The following is a 21,315-nucleotide window of genomic DNA, read 5'->3' on the forward strand; positions in this document are numbered from 1 at the left end:
TGTCATTACCTTAAGCTAATTTGACTTTTTATATTGCAGAATTTTCAAATTCACACTTTACTGGGCATCAGCAGTCACTACTAACTACAGTGCCTAGAATATCACTCTCTGATCTCATTCCAAATCCCTAACTCTCTTCTCTCCCAGAATTCCTCACCAAAAGAATTACCCTTTAAAAAAAAAAGAAAAAAAAGGAAGGAAAAGCAAAACCAGAGGACTTTGTACCTCATAAAGAAGATATTAAATCTCCTGTGAGAAATGGGGTAAAGGCCTGGTACGGGAAGGAGACAGAAGCCTGTGAATGATGCTTCACATTCTCACTTTCTCCTCACCTCTGCCCTAGTACTTTTTGTCTCTTTACAGCTAATGGGTACTCATTCACACTTAGAAAACTTCTGTTGAGAACCTTCTATGTGAGAAACCAAACACAGACCCTGCCCTCAGAGAAGGAGGTGAGTCCAAGCATTTGATGATAGAAGGAATGCCTACAAGAAAAATAAAATTTCGGTAACTCCTCCTAGGGATAAGACAGTTATTAGCAAATTACTCTCCAATCTAAAAAAATAAGGCACATTTTTAAACAATTAGGATTTTTTTGGTAAATACACATAACATAAAATTTACTATTTTAATCGTGTTAAAGTGTACAATTCAATGGCATTTAGCGCACTCACAATGTTGTGCAACCACACCTATCTAGTTCTAGAATATTCTCATCACTCCGACAAGAAACCTCCTACTTGCTAAGCAGCCACTTCTCACTCCCTCCTCGCCCCCAGCCTCTGGTAACCATTCATCTGCTTCCATCTCGATGGATCTGCGTATCCTGGCTATTTCATATAAATGGAATCATACAATATGTAGCTTTGCCTGGCTTCTTTCTGTTAGCACAAAGCTTTCAAGGTTCACCCATGTTGTAGAATATATCATGATTTCATCCCTTGTTATGAACTGATAATATTCCATTGTATGGATACCCAACATTTTATCTAGTCATTCTTTTGGCTATCGTGGATAATGCTGCTATGAACATTTGTGCACAAGTTTTGTTTGAACACCTGTTTTCAATTCCTTCAGAAACATAACTAGGAGTAGAACTGCTGGATCATATGGTAACTATGTTTAACTTGCTGAGGAAGTGCCAAACTGTTTTCCATAGCAGCTGCATGATTTTACAAAACTTCTCCACACCTTCACTAACACTTTTATTATTATTTTCCTTTTTTTCTTTCTCTTATTTTTTATGGCCATCCTAGTAGGTAGAGTGCTATCTCATTATGTTTGGTGTGTTTTTTTTTAAGATTTGATTTTATTTATTTTTGGCTGCATTGGGTCTTCATCGCTGCACGCGGGCTTCCTCTAGTTGCGGCGAGCAGGGGCTACTCTTTATTGCGGTGCACAGGCTTCTCATTGCAGTGGCTTCTCTTGTTGCAGAGCACGGTCTCTAGGTGCACAGGGTCAGTAGTTGTGGCTCACGGGCTCTAGAGTGCAGGCTCAGTAGTTGTGGCGCACAGGTTTAGTTGCTCCGCGGCATGTGGGATCTTCCTGGACCAGGGCTCAAACCTGTGTTCCCTGCATTGGCAGGCGGATTCTTAACCACTGCGCCACCAGGGAAGCCCCACCCCCATTTTTTAAATTGTATTGTTTGTCCTTTGGTTACAACAAATAGGAATTTAATCTTAAAGACATGTCAAGAAAGATACATCCCTAGGTTATGATAAACTAGCAGGATGGAATGAACAGTCCAAGACCCTATGTAGAGGAAGATCCTTATCTATTGTTAGAAACATAGAGGGAACCAGACAGGATGAAAAAAACAATGGAGGCGCTCTTATATGGCCCTTAAAAGGGCTGACATGCTTGCATACTTGGAAAAAAATTCTTTGTCAAACCTTCCATTACATGTATTCTCCTTCCTTTTGGATGCTTCTCTCCCCTTTGCTTCAAAGCTGTCTCTTACATTGTCCATTAACCAGATTTCACCATTGTATATAACTTATTTGCCCAGGGCCCCATACACCTTTCTAAGACTGATCCTATAACTTGAATAAACCCATGCTGAGAAATACTGCTTTATGCATAATTCCATTAAAAATTATAATATGTTTTCTCCTTATATTAACAGTAATGGAGAAAAGCTGCCTATCAGCCCCAAAGTAAAATACCCTAAAAGTATTATTACATGCAGTTCAAAGAATTGAAGGTTGTATTAACATCCTAATAATTCTATGCCTACAAACTTGCAACTGTACCCAAACTATCAATTTTTTTAAAAATCCAAAACAAACAAAAAAACATATAACTTAGTTTTTAAAAATTCTTACATTCTGTTCTGCCAATGAATAAACAAGCTGTGGAAGAATGTTGCCCTTCACTACTGCTTCTGCTAGGTCATCATTATAATTAGCCAGTCTCCCCAGAGCCAAAGCAGCAGTCTGTTGAATTGTTGGGACCACATCCAGAAGAAGAGGCCTCAGCAAAGACATTACACCTACGTTACGAGAAAACAGAAATCAGCAAATTTTAAGTTAAAAGGCAAGCATACCATTCAGCATATACGCAGATAGGAAAATTCAGGAGAATATATCAGTAAAACAACAACAAAATCATCCACTAAAAACTAATGGGATATCAAGCAGCATCTAACTGGCTAAGGCACAGTATAATACAACCTGTAATTATCAAAGTAGCAGCTTAGCATGGAAATAAGAAAGGCTTTGGAGAACCAGAGTTTAACTCCCTGATATGGCAAACACTAGCTGCGTGATGTCATGAACGCAGAGAGAGGTTGTAAAGCACAGAGTAGAATGCCTACCTAGCACATGGCAGGGAGGCAGGTGTTGGGGAGCTGGGTCCCTCCCACACAGCCTTTGCACATCCTATCTTTCAGGGCTCAGTTCAGTCCTTTCCTCTCAATCAAGTCTTCCAATGTTTTTTTCTCTGATTCCAACTGAACTTTCCTTCAGGGCTAGGTGAGCTAGGAGGGCCATTTGGCTAGGGCCTCCCATTCATGAAGGGCTGCAAATTCAGATTTCTGACATTATCTCCAAATAAATAAATCACAATACTAGCTCTCATAATATTCATTCTAGGCTTGAATACATAGTAGGAATACCATCATAACAACAACAATAATACAAGTAGCTTATATGTTATTTTGTGCATGCATTGTTTTAAGAACTTATTTTCCATATTAATTCACTGAACTCTCATAACAAACCTAGGAAGAGTAAGCCCTATTATCATGTCTATTTTACAGATGTGGAAATGGAGGCTGAGAAAGGTCAGGGAAATCCTCACACAATGGTGGAGCAAGGTTAGCAATTCAGACATTCTTTTTTGATACTTACTAAATAAGTAATATGTATGGAAAATTGAGGAGGTGGGGAAAAATGATTGCATTTGGGCCATTTTACTGGACACTTCCAACTCTGTAGTAACTTTGCCTTACTATAAAACATGCAAAATAGTCAACCGCTATTTGTGCTTTAATGACGGTGTTTTAGTCTAAGATTACAAAAAAGGTAATGACGAGAGTTCAAACTAGAACAAGTTTAGAAATTTGACTTGCTAAACTTAATTTACAGCAGGCTATTCAACTTGATGGTATTACATCTTTTCTTGAAAAACATACCCCAGTGACCTGTAAAAGCAAATACATATTACCAATATTCTTTTATAATGTTATATCCAGAAACATGTGAAATAGAAATAAAAGGAAAACATTTATAATAACATATAGGATTAGACCAAAATAAGATAAATGGTACTACCAAATAACATAAGCAGAGAATAATGATGCTTATCACAGAAACATTTAATGATGAGACCTGTGGCTTTTCGCAGTTCCCAATTTCCTTTAGTGATCATTTTTACGTCTAAGTTGGTTTGGTTAGATCATTTTACAGAAGGCCACCGTTGCAAGTCTGCATCCCACTCAGGCTGGTTAACTTTGCAGGCACACAAAGTGTGCCTAGGCCCCTCCTCAGGCCTAGGCCACAGATCATGTTAAACAAATCAGCATGTCCATGTGCATAAGTGTTGCTTATATTATTCTCTATACTTTTGTATAGAGATAATTTCTGTAATATCTCACAACAAAAAGTTTAATGCACAGAATAAGGTATTAGAATGACTACCAAACGTTAACATGGGTTCCTTCTAGAAAGTTGAATCTAAAACAATTTGTTGATCTCTTCTTTGTAGTTGCTTTATTACTCAATTTAAGTTTTTTAACAGTGGTAAAATATACATAACATAAAAATTACCATTTTTACCATTTGGGGACATACAATTCAGAGGCATTAAATACACTTACAATGGTGTGTAATCATCACACCACTGAACCATTAAACTGCTTTCCACAGCGGCTCCATCATTTTACACTCCCACCAGCAAAGTGCAAGTGTTTAAATTTCTCCCCATCCTCACCAACGCTTGTTATTTTTTTTTTTAGAATAACCATCCTAATAGGTTTGAAGTGGTATATCCTTGTGGTTTGATTTTTATTTCCCTATCACCAGTGATGGTGAATGTGCTTATTGGTCATTTGTACATCTTCTTTGTTGAACTGTCCATTTAAGTCCTTTGCCCATTTTTTAATTGGGTTGGTTTTTTTGTTTTTGTTCTTGAGTATAACTTAGTATTTTTTATAATGAATGTGCACCATTTTAAATAAAACAAGTCAATACTCTAAAAAAGAAAAGCTAAATTTGTTAACATATATTTAAAGTTTCATAATAAATACATTAATGAGGATGCTCAGAATAGTTTTAAGAGAATCACAAATATGTTTCATGTTATTTTCCCCTGATGATTCGAGTATTTCCTTTTCTCCTCACTTGATATAATTATGTGAAGGCAGTGGCTTATTGTCTTTTGAAATATAAATGGAAAATCAATCCATACTGGGTTATTCAACCTAGAATTTTGAATTAAACTGCAAGAACTCTGAACTTTTATGTTACGAATTTGAAGAATGAATTTATCTAAGTTTATAATATTTCTTATTATATTATTATGTATTATTAGTTACTATATTTAGCTAACACACCACAAGTCTCCCAATGTTGGATATTTTCAGTTTGCCATTTTAGCAATAAGATATTCTACCCCCAAAGATGTATTTCACTTGTCCATATACTCAAAGGAGTTTTCTGCTTTGTATATTTTCTCCTCCCTTTTTCTACTGCATCTGGCCCAGGAAAAATAAGGTCAATAAAATGACACACAATTCCTTTCCTTCTACTCCAGTATTCAAAATCAAAGTTAGACTTCTATGCAGATGTTTCTGCTCTACCATATTCCTTTGTTCAGACAGTAAGAATTTTGAAAAATTTTAAATCTCTGAATATAAAAGTAAAAGCTAAAGTTTCCATTTAAAATATCTGTTTAAATAAGGTCATTCTGGGGCCTCCCTGGTGGTCCAGTGGTTAAGACTGCCTTCCAATGCAGGGGGTGCGGATTTGATCTCTGGTCGGGGAGCTAAGATCCCACATGCCTCGCAGCCAAAAAACCAAAAGAAAACATAAGCAATATTGTAACAAATTCAATAAAGACTTTAAAAATGGTCCACGTCAGCAACTAAGCCCATGCGCCACAACTACTGAGCCCTCGTGCCACAACTACTGAGCCCTCGTGCCACAACTACCAAAGCCCGTGCACCTAAAGTCCGTGCTCTGCAACAAGAGAAGCTATCTCAATGAGAAGCCCGCACACCACAACGAAGAGGAGCCCCTGCTCGCTGCAACTAGAGAAAGCCTGCACCCAGCAACAAAGACCCAATTCAGCCAAAAATAAATAAATTTATTTTTAAAAATAAATAAACAAAATAAAAATGGTCCACATCAAAAAAAAATCTTAAAAAAAAAATAATAAGGTCATTCTTATTAGAGAAAATATTGCCCCAAATTTCTAGTCCTTGAATTGCCTCTTAGTGCTTCATAGTCCTCAATTCCCAGGGACATGTTTTTATCTCTTACATAGGCTAAGCATACTTTATTACTCTAATTGCAGGTTTGTCCTAGATATACAGATAATGATGCAAAAGGAACTGAGGAAGTGAGGAAGGAAAGGAGGGAGGGAGAGAAGGAGGGAAAGAGAAGCATATATAACATAAAAAGAAAATTTTCCTTACTTGTCTGTCCATTAGGAATTCATGGTGATTGATCCTTGGTGAGTGAATGCATGAAAATGTAGAGTCCATAAGTTACAGCAGTCGGAATTACCGCTACAATATCTGATAGACGAGGTCTCTAGTGAGCAGCTAATGACTCATTAGGGTCTCCACTGAAGGAGCCAACACGTACTAGCTAATATTGGGTTGGCCAAAAAGTTCGTTTGCGTTTTTCCATAACATCTAACAGAAAAACCCAAACAAACTTTTTGGCCAATCCAATATTATATCTAATAGTAAAAATTATTCCTGTATTATACTCTAATATCTATAAAACAATTGTTTTCTCTATATAAATTGATTAAATGGTGTGAAAATGTTACTGAAATTTAACCTACAGGCTAAATCTTTACAATCTTCCCCACCCCCAACTTTATAGCTTTGAGTTTCTTTTCTGTATTTCTTGTTCTGTATTTCTTGTTCCAGTGCCATACTGGAGACACTGCTTCTAATACTTACATTGTAATCCAGTTTTGCAAAAAACAACCTCGCTAATCCTACCCTCGCTAATCATTCATTCAAAAAATAGATCAAGGTTTACCAAGTGGCAAGAAATAGGACCTCATACATGAGTAAAGGCAGTTCATGCTCTCAAAAAACTAATAATCTAGTGGAAGAGATTATAGAATAGCCTCAAAATAATCATAACTCTTTCCCTTAATTCCTTTTAATACAACATAGGCCTAATCACTTTAATTTTGCATGCCAATTGCATATGTAAGTCAGGAAAAAAAGGTCAAACATTTCTAAAGACAAAAAAAATAACTAACATTCTCATATTACATGTGTATAATTTATATAGATATTACTTCAATCTGAGGTGTTTTATAAAGGTATTTAACATCTCAACTTTGTTCCATTAAAAACAATTCTTTGGGTTCATTTAAGTCATAGTAAAGATTTCTGGTTGCCCTGGTTACTTTTTTGTTTTGTTTTGTTTTGTTTTAATTGTGGTAAAATATACATAGCATTAAAGTGATCATTTTAACCATTTAAAGTGTACAATTCAGTGGCATTAAGTACAGTCATAATGTTGTACAACCATCACCACTGTCATTTCCAGAACTTATTCATCATTCCTAACAGACACTCTATACCAATTAAACAATAACTCCCCATTTCCCCCTACCCCCAGCCTGTGACAGTTTCTATTCTGTTTTCTGTCTCTATTATTTTGCCTATTTTAGATACTTCATATAAGTGGAATCATACAACATTTGTCCTTTTTCATCTGGCTTCTTTCACTTAGCATAATGTTTTTAAGGGTCATCTGTATTGCAGCATGTATCAAAATTTCATTCCTTTTTAAGACTGAATAATATTCCATTGTATGTATATACATTTTGTTTGTCTATTCATGTGTTGATGGACATTTGGGTTGTTTCCACCTTTAGGTTATTGTGAATAATGCTGCTGGCAACAGTGGTGTACACGTATCCATTTGAGTCCCTGCTTTCAATTCTTTTGAGTATATACCTGGGAGCGGAATTGCTGGACTAAATGATAATTCTATGCTTAACTTTTTGAGGAACCACCAAACTGTTTCCACAGTGACAGCACCCTTTTACATTCCCACCAGCAAATTGTAAGAGTTCCAATTTCCCCACATCCTCACCAATATTTTGTTGTTGTTTATAACAGCCATCCTGATGGGTGTGAAGGGGTATCTCACTATGGTTTAATTTGCATTTTCCAATGACCAGTGATATTGAGCTACTTTTCATGTGTTTATTGTCTATTTGTTTATCTTCTTTGAAGAAATATAATTGATTTAAATCTTCTGCACATTTTTTTTTTTTTTGCGGTACGCGGGCCTCTCACTGTTGCGGCCTCTCCCGTTGCGGAGCACAGGCTCCGGATGCGCAGGCTCAGCGGCCATGGCTCACGGGCCCAGCCGCTCCACGGCCTGTGGGATCTTCCCGGACCGGGGCACGAACCCGTGTCCCCTGAATCGGCAGGCGGACTCCCAACCACTGAGCCACTAGGGAAGCCCTCTTCTGCACATTTTTGAAGTGGAAATTTTGTTGGTGGTGGTTATAGTTCTTTATATATTCTAAATATTAAGCTCTTATCAAATATATGCTTTGCAAACATTTTCTCCCATTCTGTGAGCTGTCTTTTCACTCTCTTGATAGTGTACTTTGAGGTCCCTCCTTGTTTCTTAGACTTAAAATGAATATTTTTTACTTTCCAATTTTATTCAAAATTATCACAAACATAAAATATGTTAAAGATTTGTTATAAATTTTACAAAGCTTTAAAATTTTAAACTCAAACAATACGTTTTATTTTAATCTAAAACTACTTTCCATGTATCCATTTACTATGAAACTGCTACTACAGTTCATTCAAGTTTTGGAAGAAGTGATTTCTGCATACAGTTAACCAATACTCAGCAAAGGATTCACCCTTAACCGTCAACGTCAACGTTACTCAGACATTCTGTTGGGGCACAATTAAAATATGAAAGAAACTTCATGCTTTAGAAATAGAAGGAATCTTGCCCTACTTGGTACACGACTGCCTATGCTGAGAGACAACAGATTGAGGTGGTTAATAGCATGTATCTGGAGGGAGATTGTTTGGGTTCAAATCTGGGCTCTGCCACTTCCTGGCTGTGGGGCCTCAGCGAGATTACTTAACCACTCTGTGTCTCAGTTTCCTCATTTGTAAAATGGTGACAAATTCTAGGACCACCTTATAAAGCTGTTGTGAGAATTAAAATGAGCTAAAATTTCTGAAGTGCTAGGAAGATTATCTAGGACAAAATAAACACCAGTTGGATGCTTGATAAATAAAAGTGCTCTAAAGAAATCAATTCCCTATGTTGACCATATTTTTCATCAACATTTTATTATTATTAACATAGATGACTCATTAATCAATCAGTACCCTACACTGTAATGGAGAAATATTTAAGGTTGCACGGCCCCACAAATTGAGCCTTTTCTACGATGTATTTTAGAATTACTATGGAATGAATAGCTCATTCACCATTCATTTAAGAAACATTAAGAATCTACAACGTGTTAAAACACAATTGTCCCTGACCTAAAGGAACTCATAAAGGGGTCATGAGAGATAAACAACACATTATGATGTGTGCAACTAAAGGAGTAGAGGATGCTTTGCAAAAACACAGTAGAGCATCTAACCCAGTCTTTGAGGGACAGAGGGAAGGTGCAAAGGCTAATTGACATCTAAATTGAGATCTGAAGGCTCTCAGGCAGATTGTCTGCTGAAAAAAGTTGGAAGGCATAGGGATTGGAGAGAACTCCAACCAGAAGAAACTGTATAAATGAAGCTCAGAACCAAAAAGAGTTTGATATGATGACAAAACTGAGAATACAGTTTGACTTTAGTACAAGAGAGGAGAGAGGAGTTGGAGAAAGAAGGCTGAGATGAACACAGAGAGACAAAAGTCCTGAAGGGTCCAATGAACTGTTTTAAGTATTCTAAATTTAATCTGAGCATTAATGTCACTGCAGTGACAGATCAGATTTGCACTTTGTAATGAAGGATCTCAGATTACACTGGGGAGAAAGGATGAAAAGAGAGAAGACCACTTAGGAAGCTATTATAGGAACCTAGGCCAGATGTGAAGATAGCCTGGAGTATAGTAATGGCAAAAGGGAAAGAGAAAAGTGAAAGGTCTAGGGAGATATTTAAAAGACAAACTGATTATTGTGAAGAAGACGGAGAAATCACTGATACTTCCCAGTTTCTGGCTTGGACAAGGGATGCATGATTGTTGCAGACTGTTGAAGAAGCCATGATAAATCTATACTGGTCTGAAATGTAAAGTGGGAGGGGTGACGCGGCAAGGGATAAAGCTGGAGAGGTTGATTGGGGCCAGATAAGTTTAGCTATACGTTAAATGAAGATTTTTGTGATGTTGTTCTAAGAGAATTGGGAAGCTATGGGGAGCTTTATTGTTTGCACTACTCATTCTCAGGGAAGTAAATAAATGAAAATGAAGACTTTGAATAATTCCCAGGCCCACCATGTGTGGCTGGGCAGGCTGCATACTGCACAAATCCAGGGGACGCCATTCACATAGACCATGATATAAATGGCACTCCCGAAGGTGTGCAAAGCACAGTAGCCATCCTTGATATTTATGTAGTTCTCTATTTTACGCGAATAAATCTTACCTCCTCAGTATAATAATGAACATCTCTAGAGCAGTGCTTATGTTTTACACTTTTCTTCTATTTCTCAAATTACCTAGCACAGTTCTGAACGCACACCTAACTCTTACTGAAACACTTTGTGGTCTTGACTCTAGAGACCACTATCCACTTGGATTTTATTATTACAAGCACTACCTACTCTCCTATCACAGACTAATTCCAATTACACTCATCAGCTTTACTCTGATTTCAGTTTTTTTTTATTTCTTTAACAAGTTATTACATTTACATGTCTATATTTTTACTGAAGCAAGTTTTATGACACTGATGAGTTTTAAAGCATGTTCTCATTTTCCTTCACTGGTCATTTTTCACTTGAAAATATTTGTGTTCCTCCCTTGCTTTTCTTTAGAGAAGAATTTTCAGGCCTTGATTTGATTTATTTCATCCTCTATGATTATACACCTCTGGCCACTATTCTTTCATTTGATTAAGAATTAGTAAATTTTGGTATCACATATCTGTCTTGCTTTCTGTGAAACACTTTTTCACTGCCATAACTACAAAGTCAATTATGATTTTAGGTGTTATATCCCTTACAACACACAAAGATCCTTATAATTTATTTAAATGGTCAGAATGAATCACAAAATGTATATATAGTCTTTTTTACATAAAATTCAATTGTAATCATAAATGATTCAAGAAACTCTTATGATCAAGGGTAATATATTTTCTCCTTTTAAATTTATTCTCATTAATTTCAGTATCCTCTGAATTTTGTTTGGTGATTCACTGTCAATTCAGTCATTTGTGAGTGAAGGACTACCACACCTGACATGTCACTGTTGAGTGGGGAGGGGTGAGAGGAAGATGAGACAGAGATCACTGACCCTCTCACTGGCAGCCAGCAACTCTTCTAAGAGGGCAAGGAAGCACAGTATGTACTCACTTATTTAACATATACTTCTAGAGCATCTCCAGGCACTCCTCTAAAAAAATCTACAAATATTAACCCATTAATCCTCATTACAGTCCTACCAGGTAGATGCTATTTATAGCTCAGGAGTCTATGCCCTATTTCTCCAATGTCAGTCACCCCATTTACCAATGAAAACTGGCCTCTGTGCTAGGTTTAGAATGCATACCATCTCTTGAATTCACATGATTCTGCCATTAACGTTACTGTAGGTCTCTTCCATGATTACTGTATTAAACCGAAATTCCATTGATTTGTCCAGTGCAACTGTGACTCTTGACTAGGTCACTGCCACCACCATCTATATGGGAGATTTATACTGAGTGAGTATGTAGAGCATAAAAGTTATGGCAAGTTCAATTTACATGATACTTCAGATAAAAATGATTAGAACTTACGTGTTTATAGTTAACGTGAAGAAATATAAAATGGGCTTTTAACATAGTTTCCAAATGAACATGTAAGTTCCACGTATCCAAGCCTTTATTTTCATTTCAGATCTCTCTCCTGAGCCCCAGAGCCCTATCTATCCAAACTGCTTACCAGAGTCACTGGCACATAGATCTCCCAGACACACTTCAACCTCAGCACTGTTATAGAGTGAAATCGCCATTTCCCACGAGCTGTTTATATCCCTTCTCCGTTAATGAAGAGTGCTAATTTGCCTAAGTAACCAGAAGCCTTGGAGTCATTTTGTTTGTTTCTTTGTTTCTTTCTAAAAGTCATTTTATTGTGAAAGCATGAAGGACTGCCTTTCATCAGGCAACAAGTTTGCCATTCCAAAGCTATTTCAACATTTATTGAGTGCCTATGTTGTACTGGACCCTCTGCCAGGTGGACGGCTGTAACAATTTTTAAAAACAATTTTATTGAACTATACTTAATTTACAATGTCGTGTTAGTTTCTAGTATACAGCAAAGTGATTCAGATATGTGTGTGTGTGTGTGTGTGTGTGTGTGTGTGTGTGTGTGTATCCCTGTGCTATACAGTAGGACCTTGTTGTTTATCTGTTTTATATATAGTAGTTTGTATCTGTTAATCCCAAACTAATTTATCCCTCCTCTACCCTCTTTCTTCTTTGGTAACCATAAATTTGTTTTCTATGTCTGTGAGTGTTTCTGTTTTGTAGTTTTGTAAATGAGTTCATTTGTATCGTATTTTAGATTCCACATATAAGTGGTATCATATGGTATTTGTCTTTCTGTCTGGCTTACTTCACTTAGTATGATAATCTCCAGGTCCATCCATGTTGCTGCAAATGGCATTATTTCATTCTTTTTTTATGCCTGAGTAATATTCCATTGTATATATATACCACATCTTCTTTACCCATTCATCTGTCTATGGACATTTAGGTTGCTTCCATGCGTTGGCTATTGTGAATAACGCTGCTATGAACACTAGGGTACATGTATCTTTTCGAATTACAGTTTTCCTTGGAGTCATTTTGAACTCCTCTCTCTCCTCACCTGCCCCTGCCAGCCCCCTTCTACTAAGTCACAAGTCCGACAGACCTCTTATCCAGCATGACTGCTATAGCAAAAATGGATACCTGGTCTTCCTGATCCTGTTTCAATCCCCTCCAATCTATTCTCCACACTACTGTGAAAATCATCTCCCTAAAACACAAAATGAATCCCTCCATCCCTCTAGTTAAAACTTTTCAAAGGTTTTTCAAAGGTTTTAGGATAAATCCAAACTTCAGATGAGGTCCTTCATAATTAGGGCTGTTTTCCTCTCCAGCCACTGACTTGCCTCTCTCTTGTCCTATTACCCCAAGAAGTTCCAGCCATACCTAAACATCTGCCTTTTCTATCAAGTACCATCTTTTCTCTTGCCTTTTTGCCTTTGCACATAATGTTCCCTCTACCCAAATGCAGTTTTCCTCTCCCATTTCTTCATCTAGCTAACTCCTAAGAAATTCAGCACAGATAACACCTCCTCCTAAAAGTCTCCCATGACCAGCACCCCTCATTCCTAAAACTTGGTTAGGTACCCTTCATATGTGTTCCATATGTCTATATATCAGACACTTATCAAAAAGTATGTATTTATATATCTCACCATTAGCAAATAAGCTCCTTACGGGCAGAGTCTATGCCTTCAATTTTTGCATGATCAGCATCTAAGCATGCATCTGGCACTTGGACACTCAGTAAATGTTTGTTGAATGATGAACGAACAAACTCTGAAAATTAATGTGCAATTTTCTCTTTTTAGGTAAATTTTAGTTAAAATAACAAAATGGATAAAGTGTTCATAGTTCTTTTGTTAGGTACACGAGGTCAGGTACATAAGTGTCATTATTATAAATTCATAAAGCTTTAAGGAACTCACATGAGTCATTTAAACTATCCCCTCACCTAAAACCACCCCACATACATATAATTCTATTTTAATTTAAAGTCTTCTAGAGAGCTGCAAATTTTAAATTAGTTCTGTCTTCTTCTGTCAATGTGTTTTCTCTTTTACAATATATACCTATTACCCCCATCTTCCTGGAGAAGATTGGAATGTTTAGGAATGGGGTCAGTATAGAGAATAAAGAGGACAGTTCTAAAAGGACTGTCTGCTCCAAGAGGTTTCATGGGTAATATTTGAAGAGGAAACTTTTGGAAGGCAATCAGTTCAAAAATCTATCTTCAGATGAAATTCTTTGTTTTAATCATACTCTACCCAGTTTACTTTTTTTTGAGACAGTTTACTCTAAAAGATATGAATACAAAGTTAATAATTAAGAGCCATGGAGTGGAGACGGGGGCTGGTTATTTTTTAAATCAGAAATATAGTGATAGTTGCTACAGCTGAACTCTGAACATAGCACTGAGTTTTGTGGCAGCAAAAGTAGAACGAGAACCACTTTGTGAAATAAAAGGAAGCAGGAACAAATTTTTTTTTTCCTGAAATCATACCTAGGCCTGACTTGAAACATAATAGTTAATAAAAGATTGGTTGAATAAAAGAGTATATCTTTGTATTAAAAAATTTAACAGCAAAATGGACATCTTCAGTGATAGGTTTTTAAAGTTGTGGGAAAGTCTAAGTATCTATTTTTAAATAAGCCCTCAAAAAAAAAAAAAGAGGGACTTTTAGAATTATTAGACTAATTCTACAAAGACATTTTTATAGAAAACTAATGTAATCTAGTCTACTTACATAATATAATAGCGATTCTAACTTGACACAGAGATACAACTCAGAATATACGGAAAAGTGGAGAGAGATCATTTCCTTTGGAGACACATGCACACATACACAAGCACAAATATTATTTGTTTTCACCTAGATTTTTTAACAGAACTTGAATAAACAATAAATTTCAAATTGAGCCACCCTTATAATAGAAAACTGGGGTGTATGGCAAAACCAATACTTCACTTTGAAAATTAGGGAAGTCTGACTTGTGTTCAAATGGGCCATTCCACCCACTACAAGACAAGGCCAATTTGTTTTCTCAAGGTATGGCCCTGGATTTCTCCTAGGGCCAGTAAATCTACTCAGTAGAAATCCCAAAGTTCTGCCCCCAATGAACATGGAAGAAAAGCCCTTCACACCAAGTGTGATTAAATAAAGAACAAAGGGAAGTGTTGAGTATACACTCACATCAACGAACCAACAAATATCAAGGGCCTCCCTCTTCACTGTACTCTACCTCACATGTTCTCAAAGAACCCAGGAGAGCAGGCAGCTGGCCTCCCTGGGCCCTGAGGAAGTCTCCTGGGCACTCTTCCTGATAACAGCAGGTCTCAGTCCAACAACTCTCTCAAGTACTCTATTGGTTCTCAACTTCCAGTGGATTACACACTTTCCCCAGGTGATTTTAAAGAGCTTCTGGTTTGATAAGACTTTCCTTAGAAGCCAGAGGAAACCAAAAGGTCTTCTAAAGTTCTGAGGCCAGTTTAAGCCCTAAATACAACTTCCACTCCCTCAAACCTCCAGGTAGTTACCAATTAAAGTTAGTCCTCTGCATCTGGGGCTCCACTCAAGATCCCATAATGGTACTCAACGAGACCTCAAAAGCAGTTATGCACAATTACTGGACAGTCACTGGTACCCAAAGGCCTAAACAGATGACTTGTTTTAACAGTTAACACTGAGGTTTATCTGGAACTCCTAGAACATCTAGGAATAGTTTCCTGATACCTCTGAGGTAACACAGAAAGAGCACAAGGTCAGACAGCAATTAAGAAACAGGTCCTAGTCCCAGTTTGGCTACTAACTCACTTTGTGATGAGGGCAATTATCCAACCTTCTTTGGGCTTTAACCACAGTGAACAAGATACCTACTCTACTTACCTGAGCTGTTATAAGAATCTAATCTTCTAAGAGATGTGAAAACACTTAGAAAAATAATTACTTCTTCCTTCATTCTATTTAAACATGTTGAACATCTGCTCTATGCTAAGCATTATGCTAGGCATGAAGTTTACATCTGGTAGAGAAAGCAGAAACTAAACCATTACAGTTGTGATAAGGACTATGAAAGAGAAATATTAGAAGCAGGGAAAGATAAATCAATAAACTCAACCCGCTGGGAGGGCTCAAGGAAGGTTTCCCTGAGGAATCTACATCTGAACAGAGCCATAAAGAATGAGTAGGAATTAATCAGGCAAAGAAGTGTAGGAAAAGGTTCTAGTAGTCAGAGGAGCAAAGGTCTTGAAAAAACACTCAACGAATGTAAAGTGCTTTTAGGAAACACTAAAATAACTTTTCAAAAACATTTAATCTATGACATTGAAATGTAACCCCACAATCTGCCATTTCAAAAACCCACTCTTACAGGTTTATCTACAGCTTGGATTTTTTTCTTTTTAGTCATCAAACTTTTCCTAAGAAAACAGTGAGATCCCAGCCCTGGTTGCATTATTTTCTACTTATGTACCAATGCTTAGATAACAAAACAGATAAATGTCCATGTAGGAACAACGATTTGGGACACAGAATAAAATTCTGAAAAATCTTGTTTTTAGGACATATTGGTAGGTGCATAAAAATTCAGAATTTTTATAGCTCCCTGGAACATTTTTCACTTAAGTATATGGAAAAAAAAAAAAAAAGAAAGAAAGAAAGAAAAAAAAAAAAAGGCCTCTATCCCTACCCTATCCTTAAAGAAAAAGTCAGTGCTTTGAATTAATTATCATACATTCAGAAGTATAAGGCTCCTTTTATATTGGCAAATACATCAAATTTAAATGGCATAATTGCTTAAGTTTTCTGAAGTTGCTTTACTAATTATCTTTTCAGTTCTAATATCGTTTGGAAAAATAGTTTTTGTAGGAGAATCACGGTATTGTACATGTACCTCCCAGGATGTGTTTTAAAGACATTATAAATGTTTACTACAGGCTTTTCTTTCTCATAGCAAACTGAAGTTCTAGATCATTAATGTGAAGATTTTCACCCTGCCCCAGACACATGCAATTTAAAATCATTTTATGTCAACATATATTACTTATTTTCTTGAATTATGAACCAAATAAATTGCCTCAATTTGGAAATTAGCTTCATACAGGTGCATATTTAAAGCGATAGGCAAACTTTTCTATTCCTACTCTTCTGAAAATGTGCATAACTATGATTTGCCATGTTTACTGTTTGGCTATATATAGGTTACAAGCAAAATATTACAAAGTATCATTTTAAACTTATTTTAAAAGACCTTCTAAACAACCAAAGAGTGGCCTGGTACTCCAATATACCACAAAACACCTTTCTTATCTTTTATAATTAAACAACCACCTCCAATTGCTGAGATTCCACAGCTGGTACAAGTAACGATGTATTATCACTACCATTGAAGTCATGTGTTATTATTCAAAGAGGTGGAATATCCAAATTCATTTTTAAATAGCTGCAAGATGTAATGGCTCAAACATACAGGGTTTGAGGGAGCATAAAGAGATTTTATAACAAACATTAAACTTTTTAATGTTTTCATGTATGTCCTTTTGATTTAGAAAGAACAAAGTCTCAGTGAGGAAAAAAAAAACTCTAGGTTATAGACACATTGTACACAGTTCTTTCTAGTAACAATTTCGATTGGAACTCAAACTTATTTTTCTCCAAATACTCTGAAGAAGATATCTTGCAACACTTTGTTTTATAATTACTTTGGACATATTTAATAGAGCAGATTCTCTCATTAGCACATCAAAAACACAATGAGAAAGATCAGAGATTTTAAATGAAATAAAACTTCATTGATAACTTTCACCTTTAAGATTCCTTTCACACTGAATGAATTTAAAAATTCTAAACCAGTAAACTACTGATTTATCATGATACCTATATGGAAACTTTTTTTCACATTATTTTGGATCTATGATACATATGTATTTAAACAGTTTATTAGGGAAGACAAGTGAGAAAACAAAACCCTCCCAGGTATGTAGACAGTATGTCAAAGTCAGGAATAAAATGCACTGGTATCTTATGATACCAAAATGAAGTCACTTGACTGAAAAAAAAAAAAGCTTGATCAAAATATATACTTTATGTACACATATTGTGGCTCATTCAAAAGCATTTTTAAATCCATGGTGATGTTTTAAAAATAAACCATTTAAATGGTTAAGTTGACTATTAAGAGAAGTGTTCATAACAAAGCTTACAGGGTTTTTTTAAATTAAAAGAATAAATATATTGGAATACTCATCTGTCCCTACTTAAAGTTATTAAAGGGGGGCTTAAGTTGAATTTAGATAATATGAAATACATTAAAATAAGTTCCTCAGGGGAAAGAAAAATCTTACCATTCCATCAAGATATTAGGCAAGTGCAGATAACTTCAAAACATTAAGTTATATTCCTTTTGTATTCCATTCCTTCATAAGCCAGACCATAAGTGGAAATAGGTGGCTATTTAAGAATGCCATATCTAAGTCACTTATACTTTGGTGATGACTTAGCCTGTTTGGATTGATTAAATTCCACAATATATTCTACATTGTATACTTATGGGAAGAGATAATCTGTCACTATTACACTAAAACATGATATTCTGTATCTTAAGAGTTATCTGTACATCCATATTTCAGTATCAAATTTATAAAAGAATGTCAATCATTTTCCCTTTTTAAGAAATCATGTTTTAGTTTAGCTGTATACATACTGTCCAGAAAATTAAATATTTGTAAAAAGCAAGTGTCCATTCACGAAGGTCATTGAGTAGGACTGAAAGGGAAAAAAAATCCAAAAATAAGCGCATTCAAAAAATGTAATATGCTCTAATGAAGTTAACATGGTCAGTATATATGAAACTCTGTGTGTCCAGCACTGTTCTGGGCACTGTGAGGAGTATACGTGCATGCATACAAGCACACACACACACGTGCAGAAGATAGAAGATGAATTCACATGAAACAACGGTAGAGCAAAAGACTATCAACTTTGAAATTTTCAAAATGGAGAACAGATTAATGGTTGCCCAGCGTTAGGAACAAGAGGGAGATAGGTGTGGCTATAAAAAGGCATCACAAGGGATCCTTGTGGTGATAAAAGTAGTATCTTGACAACAGTGGTGATGGATACACACGGTATAAAATTGTATAGAACTAAAAGCACACATACACTTAAAGTACAAGGAAAACTGAAAAACTGTTGGATTTTTATCAATGTCAATATTCTGGTTGCGATATACTACAGTTTTGAGGTACACTAGCTCTCTATATTATTTCTTACCACAGCATGTAAATCTACAAATATCTCAAAATTAAGTTTTTTTAAATGATTATAAAATACACTTTCCCTATTCTAAATACATCCCCCTCCCAAAATAAAAACACGCAATAATAAACACCAGAATCCCTCCCAGTGACAAAAGAAATTACCAGCTAGGTGCAGTAGTAATTCCCTTCAAAGAAACACAGAGTAAACAGTATGTCTAAACATTCTTGCCCCGAAATATGTTCTGAATTTTCTTCAAATCCGTGTTACTTTAATGAGTTTTAAAGATCACATCCCATAAATTGAAGATTTCTCATGACACAGTAGCAATAAAATTCTACCTTCAGATGGTGGTGGAATCATCCTTAATCAGAGACAGAGACGTGGGGGGGGTACCACCATTTTCTTCTCTGTTTATGTTAAAAGATAAGAAGCAAATCACACACACAGGCACACACTCTTCCTCTCCCTGTAGAGTGTACATGAGTTCGGATCGAGACGTGGAATAACAGCACCACAAGGATTTCTCAAAGCTAGGTCTCTGCCTACTTGGAATCTCTTGGAAAATATTCAAGCATATCTTTGCTCTTTCGCTAATGCAAGACAAGAAATAACTGGTCAACTGCTCTGGAATTCCTTTGGTGTGAGAAAGTCAAGTCGAAGGTGATCAAAGGCAGGGCATCCGGATAAAATGGGTCTGATTAGGGTAGATTCAGACAACCTGACATTTGCTTGGTTGCGATAAAGATGGAAATAGGGACGTCGGGTCCCTCTCACACCAATCTGGAAACTTGACCCGCTAAAGAGACCGAACGCTTCTACAGCCTCCGCGGTGGATTGGAGGAATTTAGGGACGCTGTCCTCCTGTCCCCATCCTGCCGCTCCCCAACAGCTCAGCCGGCTGGGGAGCGGGGCGACGGGGACCCAGGGCGAGGAGAAGCCCGGGGACACTGGGCGACGAGGGGCCGGGGAAACGGGGTGAGGGGCGAGGCAGGGCCAAGGACCCAGGGAGACTAGGAATGGAGGTGCGGGGCGAAGCCGGGGCACCAAGGGACGCGGGGAGACGGACGAGGCGAGGTCAGGGGCGTGGAGCGATGCGAGTGCGAGGTGAGGGCTCACCCGCGTTTTGCAGTGTCTCGATGTTCTGCGGTCTGGTCGCCAGCTCCGCCACCATCTGCACGAATTGGGTCCGGGCTTTCTGGTACTGCTCGAACACTGCGGGGAGAGACACGCTGGAGCGCGCCGCCCGCGGCCCCCGGGCCCCGCCGCCCCCCGTCGGGGCGCCCGGACCTACCTTGCAGCACCTGCCTCTGACTCATGGCGCCCTCGCCACCAGCTCGGCGGCGCCCGGCTCGTCCGTGCCCGGCCTGCGAGTCCGCGGAGGGGGCGACCGCGGCGACCGCTCGGACTCCGACGGGAGCCAGGTCTCTCTGTGTACCCGCGTCTCCCGGGCAACCGACCGGAACCGGAACGCAGCCCTCTCGCGGCAACGGCGGTCCCGGGCGTGACGTCAGGGCGCGGTGCTCGGGCGCCCCGTGCGCGGTCGCCGTCCACTGGGCAGCTCAGCCTGTGCTGTTTCCCCGACGTGCGGAGCTCGCCCGGCGGCCGCGGGAGCCGTGCGCCGTCGAGGGTCACGCCCTATAGGCACAGGAGTCCGCCAGGAGGTCAGGGAGTTTCACAGACCGAACCCGGAGGGAGCCCCACGCGCCCAGGAACCCGGTCCAAGTGCGGCGAGACAAGCAAACTGCTACGATGGAGTCGCCTGGGCTTCGACGGTCGAGAAAAATCTCATATAGGACAGTGTGTAATCTGATAAATACATTACTGTCAGTACAACCTTAAAGTCAAATGTTTTCCCCTTTAGTCCAGCTTTTATATACCCGGCATTTCAGGTTTCAGGATTCCTGGAGGGTCAAGACAGCTATGTTCATACATTTAATTATACTGTATTGAAAGCATTTAATAAGCACTCATAGAGATTCAGTGAGAAAAGCAGACGAGGAAACAATATGATAAACGTCCTGTCTTCCTTGACTTTCTCCAAATTACTACCAACTTTGCTGTTTCCTCACTTTTATGTGATTTTTAAACATGTCTTTGTCTTTTAAATTTAGGCTTCATTCTGTTGCTGAAGGACATTTCCAAAAGAAACTGAGAGAATCTTTACCTGGAAAGCCTTGATTGAAATTATCTTAACCAAACTTCCCTTGCTGACATAACTTTAATTCTTTACCCAGTTTCTTTTGACAAAAGTTAGGTAGTCTATCACTGGTTTCTAGTTTGTCTGAAAACTGTATACCAAATGTTTCAGTGACAGGTTTCTACTTTAAATGTTCCTCCATCAGAAACTACAATTTCGCCA

At 37.8% G+C, this 21,315-nt stretch overlaps 1 protein-coding gene across 2 annotated transcripts in view; it reads right to left on the reverse strand.

The window, feature by feature from the left end:
• The window catches only part of SPAG6 (sperm associated antigen 6), a 74,071-nt gene extending 53,642 nt beyond the window's left edge, over nucleotides 1–20,429 (reverse strand). The window contains exons 1-3 of one of the 2 annotated variants that reach the window (XM_029238621.1): nucleotides 20,248–20,429; nucleotides 20,073–20,168; nucleotides 2,325–2,491 (exon numbers count right to left, since the gene is read on the reverse strand). In XM_029238621.1, coding sequence (XP_029094454.1) covers nucleotides 2,325–2,491; nucleotides 20,073–20,168; nucleotides 20,248–20,272 — 288 coding nt within the window. In that variant the 5' untranslated portion in view covers nucleotides 20,273–20,429. The remainder of the gene's footprint in view (nucleotides 1–2,324; nucleotides 2,492–20,072; nucleotides 20,169–20,247) is intronic. The other variant, XM_029238620.1, reaches the window with a different exon arrangement.
• Between the last annotated feature and the right edge of the window lie 886 nt (nucleotides 20,430–21,315).

Source organism: Monodon monoceros, unplaced genomic scaffold, assembly GCF_005190385.1.
Source record: "Monodon monoceros isolate NGI ecotype Baffin Bay Population unplaced genomic scaffold, NGI_Narwhal_1 Super_Scaffold_21, whole genome shotgun sequence".
Taxonomy (NCBI): Eukaryota; Metazoa; Chordata; class Mammalia; order Artiodactyla; family Monodontidae; genus Monodon; species Monodon monoceros.